General features: G+C 48.1%; 1 protein-coding gene across 1 annotated transcript in view; it reads left to right on the top strand.

The window, feature by feature from the left end:
* PACS2 (phosphofurin acidic cluster sorting protein 2) overlaps positions 1 to 8540 on the top strand; it is a 67960-nt gene that overhangs the window by 16598 nt on the left and 42822 nt on the right. The window contains exons 3-4 of the mRNA XM_009576117.1: positions 1393 to 1480; positions 4762 to 4851. Of these exons, the coding sequence (XP_009574412.1) occupies positions 1393 to 1480; positions 4762 to 4851 (178 nt within the window). The remainder of the gene's footprint in view (positions 1 to 1392; positions 1481 to 4761; positions 4852 to 8540) is intronic.

The raw sequence follows: 8540 nt of genomic DNA, 5'->3' as shown, positions 1-8540 counted from the left end.
GCCACTGCTCCTGTCGGGAAGAGCCTTTAGCTGCATCTCTCCTGCAGTTTTGTACGCAGGCTGATCGTGTCTACCTTCAGGCAGCCGGCTGCTTCAATGTTTCAGTTTCCCACCGTGGTGGAGAAGAAGGTGGTGGAGGTGCAAGTCACCCTTGCAGTGGTGACTTGTTGGGTTCCTGGCATCAGTGTGGAGTCCTGTAGTTCAAGTGCAGGCTTCAGTCAATGGCACTTGTGCTACTGCTGCCTGGGCATGCACCAAAATCCAGCGTCAGCTCCTCTTCCCTTCCCATCTACTGCTGGACTTCGCCCCTTCATGAACAGCCCTGATGTTACACTTTATCTGGGAGAAAGAGCTCTGCAATGGGTTTCAGAGGAGCCATGCTGAGGCTTGCTAACATACCATGGCAGAGGCCAAAGATGCCCATGCCGTGGGGTAGGGATGTGACACAAAGGCAGTGCCAGCTCCTGGCCAGCATGATGGATGGATCTAGTCTCGTCACTAGAGCCCACCCGGCAGCTTTTCCTGGCCTCTGCTTTCCTCAAGCTGAGCTGTCTTTGCTTCAGGTTTAGCTTTCTCTGAAGTTTGTTTCTAGGCATGCCTTCTTAATTACACCAGCTAGTGGTAACTTATGTGAAATTGTGACAGCGCCAATACCATGGTCCCATTACCTCAGAGCCTTAACTCAGCTGCACCTAGTCCAAACTTTATCCCCTCACAAGCTCCTTGTGCTGGAAGGCAGAAGTGCAAACAGCTTTAACGAGAACAATGTAGCATTGCCTGGGTAAAGAATGTGATTTACTTGCATATGTGTGGCATGTGAATGCCAGGGCCAGAGGGCACTGCTTGAGTCCTCTTTTTTTTTTTTTTTTTTTCCTTTCCCATTAGAGATGCCTGAGCCACTTGCTAGCACTTTTGTTTGGGGGTGAGGAGGAGAATGCGTGGGTTGACAAGAGGAGGTGGGAGTCTCAAACTGAAAAAGCCAACAATCTAGGAAAGCTCTGTAGACGAGTTTAAAATTAGCCTGACCCAGTGCTTTTATATTGCTGGAATTTAATTCCTCTGACCCTAAAGTTTTGGTCTGACTCAGAGCAAGAGTTCCCAGGCTGTGGTCAGTGGAAGTGCTGTGAGGTGCTCCCATGTGGCCACGGGTCTGTATCAGCGAGACGTACCTGCTCTCTACCTTCTTCTATTTGTGAAAGGTTGAAGAAATTCAGTCTGAAAAGCCAGGGAAACCTCACATATTTCTGCTATCTTTATGTCTTTATCAGTGTGTGGCTTGCGTTCGGAGCCTGTTCTCCCTCAAACTCGGATACTGCTGTGTGTGAAAGCTATTCAGAGCTTTTCCTTTTTCAGGCATGATTGTAACTGTTTCTCTTCTGTTCCTGTTTGCAGGTTGTGCAGCTTGACATTAAAGAAACTGGTAGTCTTAAAGGAATTGGATAAGGAGCTTATTTCTGGGGTCATTGCTGTCAAAATGCAGGTAATTGCTGCTCAGTTCTAAGAATTAAATATATTGCTTGGGTGAAAATACTGGCAGATGCCTAAACTGAGCTTCACCTCCACGTGAGGGTCCATTCCAGCCACAGGCGGCTTCTCAAGTATATCAGGGCATTCTGGATGTGTGGAGAGTCTCTTGTGATCCTTATCCCATGTTCCTAATGAATTTCCCTGTTGAAGTGAAGACTGTTGTTTGCTGAGAGCTCAGCATGAGCTTATCTGTATGTAAAAATGCTCTTTACAGATCATATGCTGTCACCTCTTCCTCCTGAGCTGTCACTAAATCCAAGCCTGGTTCTTTATTAACATGCTTCAGCTCACTTTAGTGCTTAACATCTTGGTAACTTGGTCCTGGTTGGGGGATCTGGAGGCTGGGCCTTCCTCTGCTGATGGGCAGCTCTGCTATCAGGAGTCCAACTCATTTCGTAGCCAGATGCTTGTCAGTGGATTTGTAGGGTGCCTGTACATTTTAATTTGTTTCCATAAAATACAGCTGTCATCCTAGGTAAATAACTCACTTTACAGCATACATTTGTGCCATTTAATTAGGTGCCTACATGTAGGTCACATTGCCTGGAGGCAGGCTAGGAAGGAAGCAGACTCAGTTCCACAGTGCGTCACAGCATCAGTTCAGCTCACGTGCTCCCACCACTGCAAATGCTGAAGTACTTAATGAGTAAAAGCCTAGCAGACCTGTAAGTAGAAAAATACCATTAACTATGCTGAAAACCAGCTGCTTTTCAAATAAAGAGCCAGGCAAACCACTGCACAGAGCTGGTTGTGTCAAAACACAAAATCTAGCTTGGAAGGTGAAAACATGAAGGCTCTATGGGGCAAGAACATGCAGCTGAGGATTTAACCGCCATCTCTTATCTCCATGAGCAGTCCAGCTGGGGTAAAAATGTGTCCCTCTATGTTGGAGGGGGTTCACACACCCACAGCAGGGAGCAGAAACGCAGGCAATTGTTTCACAAACCTGGATTCATGGGAACCTTGGAAGAAGCACGGCTGTGGGTTCCCAGGTTGTCAGATATTGCTTATCGGGGCTGAAAGCTTTCCATATGTTTATACTCTTCAGTGGTGGATGCATCACTGTAAGGGCCTGAGACTTGTCAGTGAATGATCTCTGTGTAGAGCATGTCAGACTTGGGTTGGAGAATTCAGTAGCTTTTACTAGTCTTTTCCTGTCCAGGTTACTGCTGACTGCTTACACTTTTTAGGGTGAAAAGGTTGGAAATACTGCCCCAGACCTGCAAGTCCAGAGGGAGTTTTAACATGTGGGACTTTCTGCCTTGCTACAGTAAGTCAGACACTGGACCTGAGCACTACTTCTGTGGTCCTTTCTACACCAGGGCAGATCCCTGAAGAACTGGAAGGCAGAAGCCCTGCCCTGTTTGGGGTGCTCATCTGCCAAGTCCCAGGGTGCAGCTCACATCCCCAGGCCATCCTTCTTTTGCCTTTGATCTGTCCTTCCAGTTGACCTAGAGGTGACAGTGGCTGGAATGACTGCTGTCCTAACGGGTGCCTCACCTTGGGTGTCCCTTGTGCTGGATCAGCACCCATATTTCTTTGTGATGTGCTATTTAACGGTGGGTCAGTAGCACTGCAGCTGTCTCAGACACAGGCAGATTTGAAGCCCTGTTATTAAAAGTCCCTTTATGCTTGCAGGTTATGATGATGATGCTAACAAGCTTTTTCAGGGACACTTAATTTGCCAGCACTTAGGTTTCTGACATGGCTGTTGTTTGAGGCTGGTGATACTGGATCATCAAATATATTATCTCTATTAAATGACTCACTGCCTTTGTATGGGGAATTGCAAGAGAGAGGTGTCAGGCACTGGAGTCCTTCCAGAGGGGATGACTGAATTCAGACCTAATGAGAGCATCTTACCTGCATTTCCCGTGTCTCCTTGCAGCCACCTGAACAGTGATGTTCAAAGAGTTGTCAACTGTATTTCCCGAGCCATTGCTCTATTTATCTGCTGCGGTCTTTTAAAAGCAGCTATATTTGGTCCTTCATTAGATTTCGAGTTGCATAACAAGTAAAGCAAGATTGCTGCTGTTAGAAGCTTTGCACCAACAGAAGAGATGCCGCTGTTGCCAGCGGCGGGGCTAGCTGTTCTTTACTTGCATGCGTGCTGCTTTTCCTCTGGGGGAGCCCTTCGGTTTCTCACCCTGCTCTGCTGTCTGTCTTCTGATCCGCCGGAGCTTAGGCACCTCGGCTTTTCCACAGAGGAGCCTGCGCTGTGTTGTGCAGGAGCTGAGGCACCACTGCAAATCACAGCATTCACTCTTGCTGCCTGAGCGATGCGTTTGGGGAGGAAGGAATGTAAACGAGTCTCTGCTTCTCTCTCATCTCAAGATGCTATTTGAGGCTGATATGGGCAGACCATACATACCTAGGATGTAGCTAGGAGGAGTTTACCCCACCCAGTCTGTCTCTGATTTCCCAGATGCTGCTTTTTTGAGAGCTACAGTTCTGTGCTTCTGGGAGATCAGCCCGTCTGGACAAAGCCAGATCTGCAGCCTCAGCAGAACATTGAGCCAGGGACCTCTGAAACTTGCCACTGTGTTTGAACAGTGCAGAAGGATTTGCTAGGCAGCAGTCTGTCACACTTTCCTGCTAGTTTTCGCTGAAACATTCCCTGAAATGAAGTGCTCACACAGTAAATAGCCCATAACTCGGTTAGTGTATAGCAGCCCAAACACAGCATTGATTTGGAGTTGCCCTGTAATACTGTCAGGTCTCCAGACTCCACTGCGATGCTTAGTGGATTTTTTCTTTTATAGTCCCAACTACTTGCAGTTGTTTAAACAGGTTAAAACGTCCACTTTCCCCAGGGAGGGGCGTGTGCACAAAAAGAAAAGACCAGTCTGTCATGGCTAACGCTGGAGATTTAAGCATGACGCTGCAGCCTCCGAACCCAGGAGATGATGAGCCTTGTACCTATTGGCTGAAGTAAAATATGAGACTTGAACTTGAGGGGTGGGGGTTGACTCATAGCTTTTGAATGCTGGGGCTTGGCAGAACAAAAGCTGCTTTGTTGCGGTTAGGGACAGTAAATATGCCCAAATCTTTATTAGTCAAATATCTCCCTTTCATCTCATTAATATTTCACAGAAATGCAAGGTCAGACCCATCCGTTCACTTTCTCTGTGGTAGTCCCTGACAATGTTTCCTGGTTTTCAGTAAATAGGATTAGGGTGGGATGTAAAGGCTGGCTTCTGGGGAATTCACTCGATGGACTTTGTTTCTGTTCAGGGCTCCAAGCGCATCCTGCGGTCTCACGAGATTGTATTGCCCCCGAATGGACATGTGGAAACGGAGCTTGCGCTGACCTTCTCGCTGCAGGTAAGGTGGGATGTGGCCTTGGGGCATGTGTGCTTGCTGCTTTGCAGTGAGCAGAGGTACATTGTGGGTCTGAAGTGAAGATACTTCTAGTGCTGCCAGGGATGCTTGTTCTTAAGGCAGTCCCAGCCATTTCTGAAGAGCTCTCTGAGCTCTTTTGGCTTGTCTTTGGGCAGTCACCTGTGGGGAATTTGAACAAAAGTGGCCCAGATGCTTCCAGGATCTGGGGAGGGGGAAGCCCACTGGGAAAGCTGCCATATAAACCCTTAGAATTGTTCTTGGGGCCAACCCTGCATCATGGAAGGCAGATCTCTAATCCTGACTTGTCTGGGGGGAACAGGCAAGTTAGACACTAGCTGCAATTTGCACGCCCTCAGTGAAACAACACAAATTTGTCTGAATTGCCTCTCAGCATTGAGGGCCTGGAGCAGAGTGCTGGTTCGCAGTGTTAGGGGACCTTCCTTGTTGTGCATCCTGTGTTTGGAGCCCAGGAACATGAGGACTTCACTGCAGTCTACCCTCTTCATGTTATGGCTGTGGCAGGAACTGGGGCAGAGCAGGATGGCTCTTTTTTGCCTTTTGTTGCCTTCCTTATGAATGGACACTGGAGGGTGGCAGCCATGGGGGGGTGGCATGGAGTATCAGGCTGACAGAAGGCTGACAGGCTCCCAGTAGTAGGAATGGGACAGGTGAACCTCTATTTGGAGTTGTTGACGGAGGCACCATTTGGGGAAGCAGGAGCAGTATGCAGACAGTTACTCCTGGCTCTGGAATCAGCTGGGAATTGGAGCAACTGTATTTTATCCGTTCCTCTTTTCCTCAAAGCATGCTGCCTTGGTGCTACCTCCTGAGCAGGGAAATAAGGTAAATAGAGGCTGAATTGCTGTAAGCAGGAGGGAGGATCCCGCATGCATAGAGCAGAGCCAGACAGACGCTCAGAAGCATTCACATCTGGATTATCTGTGTTTTGGGACTATTGGTTAGATCTTGAAGTCAAAAGTCTGATCTGGTGAGGAGAAAGGCTCAAGTGATGATGTGAGACAGACTGGTTGTTACTCAGACTTGTGCACACTCGAAGCAGGTAAGATTTCATTGCAGACGGATGATAATCCTGCGACTGCCCAGGCAGATACACAGATGGCTGATGCTTCTGGTTCTGTCCTGATGCAGCCCACAGACTGGGTTAAGTGCAGCATTGCATCCCCTCCTTTGTGAACAGGAATAACAGTGCCACGTGCCAGGAATTCATGGGTCCTGGGGCTGCAGCTTTCCCATGGTGGGGAGCAGAGCTGTAAGACAAGCCAGGTCTCCCTCTGCCAGTCCTGTGTCAGCAAGGAGCAAGTGCTTTTGCAGATCTTTTTGGAATTAACTGGGAATATGTTTTTTTTTTCCTGGGACTCAGAGCAATGCTGCAGCAGGACACAGAGCATTGCCTTTAACTTGATTTCCCCTGAAGGGGCTGGGAATTGAGCCAAAAGAGGGGAGAGCAATGTCCATGACATTGAGCCTTCAGAAGAGGTGAGCAAGCTTAATGCAGAGATGTGCTGCTGGTCTCTGACTACAGGAAGGGTTGGTGGTCTTGGATGCAGTAAGGCCTGGGAAGCCTTCCTGAAATGGCACAGCAGGATTTTTAGGACAGTTTTTGTTGTTTCTTAATTGGACAATGGCTGGAAGCTACTCCTAGCTAACAACTGCAGCTTAAGCCAGATACAGTCTGAATTTAGTGCCTGGGATATATTTGAGAGTGGTGATGGGCCACAAAGTAAAAGCATGTGGATGTCACAGCACAAGAAGGTCTCAGTGTTGTGCAGCAGCCAGTATCTCCATATCGCACTGTCAACTCTTCAAACTGTATGCCTTGCTTTGTGCTAGCTGTTTGGATCAGTCACTGCCTTCCCAGCTGCTTCTCCTGGGTGAAATTCTTGTCCTTTGCACAGAGTGTTTCCTTGTCAGAGCTAAGCTAGAAAGGTGATGATGCAGGCTGGTGTTAATAGCGAGCAGCCCATTGTGTCTGGCAGTCCTCTGCTCAAACAGAAGGGAGGAGTTTCCTGTTGCTGTGTTACACAGCTGGGGTAAGACAGGAGTTATTGGTGTGTCTATCCTGTTTCGCCTTGCTAACCAGGGCTAGACCAGCGGTAGCCTTTCTGGTGGGTGAGTTACCATCACCCTTAATGCTGGAATGGCTGCTTCTCCTGACCCTCCGTGGGTTTCACAGGATCAAGTGAAATTCCCCAGATATTCCAAGCACAACATCGCAGCTCTCTGGAGCTCTTAATTCCTGTGTTTAATCTAATAACCCTTTCCAGATAGAAGGAATTACATCCCTGGGGCCTCAGAAAGAATGTCTTGCCCTGACTCTCACTGTTCTGGTGTGTGTGATTGCCCCCTCTTCTCACCCCTCAGGGGTGCCTTGGAGTGCTTGGTGCTTCCTCTAAAAGTCTTGCTTTAAAATGTTTTGAGCCAAACCGTTTTCCTCTCCAATCTCTCTCATGGACTGACAATTACTGAAAAGTTTTGGTCGAAACAGTTCTGTAGAGTTGATAAACCGTGGCTGGTGTTAAAAATAGCTTGTCTGTGCTATGAAAATGGCTCGGCTTTTCTTCTAGAGATCTTTGCTTTTAACTGAGGAGCTGAGTGGCCTGAGTCTCTCTATACCTTTCTTTTATCATCTCTGTGAATGCTCATCAGAGGTGGCCAGGCAGCACACCTTTGAAAAACAGAAACTTGCACGTGTATGGACTTGAGCTGTCCAGTTTAATCCCTGAAAACTTGTACACATTGAAATCAAGCTGGCCTGGGGCCGAGCGTGACTTTGAACTTCAGTTGCAGGCTAATACTTAAGCAGCCTTGGCGTGGCCCAAGTGCCTTGAGCTGAAAGCAAGGAGTCCCTCTCCGCTCTGCCCTTCCAACACGTGGAAGGGCCCCAGAGGCAGGGAGATGGTAGATTTGAATGCAAAAGGTGCCTCTGGCTTTTTGAGCCCCTCTTGCCCCTTACCCCCAATAACTTTCTTCCATCCTTGTTTAGGGACGTTGCACGTCTGTAAAGTCACAGACTCCGTTTGTGTCTGGATGCAGGTGTGTTTTGAGGTTATCTTTTAATTAAGTGGACTGCTGTTCCTCTCTTCTGCAGGGCTGCAACGCTCAGTAGATCTCACCCTTGCAGAGCAATCAGTTAATTAGTATTCTGCTTGTTTGTGTGGCCACTGCTCCCAGCTCTCTGTGTAGCAGTCAGGCTTGCTCTGGACTGCAAATTAATATCTCAGGGTTTCTGGTGGCACTCAGTATTTGTACTTATGAAGCATTTTGATAGGCAGGAAGTTATCTTCAGTGTCCCAACGAAAAAAAACCAAAGATGTAGGTCTTGCCTGTGAGAGAATTATCCTTCACTTGGGAATGTCCTGTTTGAGATCCCTGCAATTAAGTTCTCCTGTCTGCAGGTTACTTAGTGCTATGTATTTTGTATATTTGGAGCCTGTGTCCCATTCACCTCTCTTCTCAAGATGAGGCTCAGCTAGCTGGTCAGGTGGCTGCTGTATCTTTTCTTGAACATTGCTTTTCCATTGCACGGCTTCTTCCTCCCAGAGCCGGTGAGCTGGGCCCTGGGGACTGTCAGCGCTCTGGCGGGCATCCTGGCAGAAAGCAGGGCCTGACTACACTAATACTCTGCAGATGAGCAGGCCAAGCTGAGGTAG

Source organism: Fulmarus glacialis, unplaced genomic scaffold (assembly GCF_000690835.1).
Source record: "Fulmarus glacialis isolate BGI_N327 unplaced genomic scaffold, ASM69083v1 scaffold12494, whole genome shotgun sequence".
Lineage (NCBI taxonomy): Eukaryota > Metazoa > Chordata > Aves > Procellariiformes > Procellariidae > Fulmarus > Fulmarus glacialis.
Note: the sequence above shows the minus strand (reverse complement) of the source record. Positions and strands in the feature narration are given on the sequence as shown.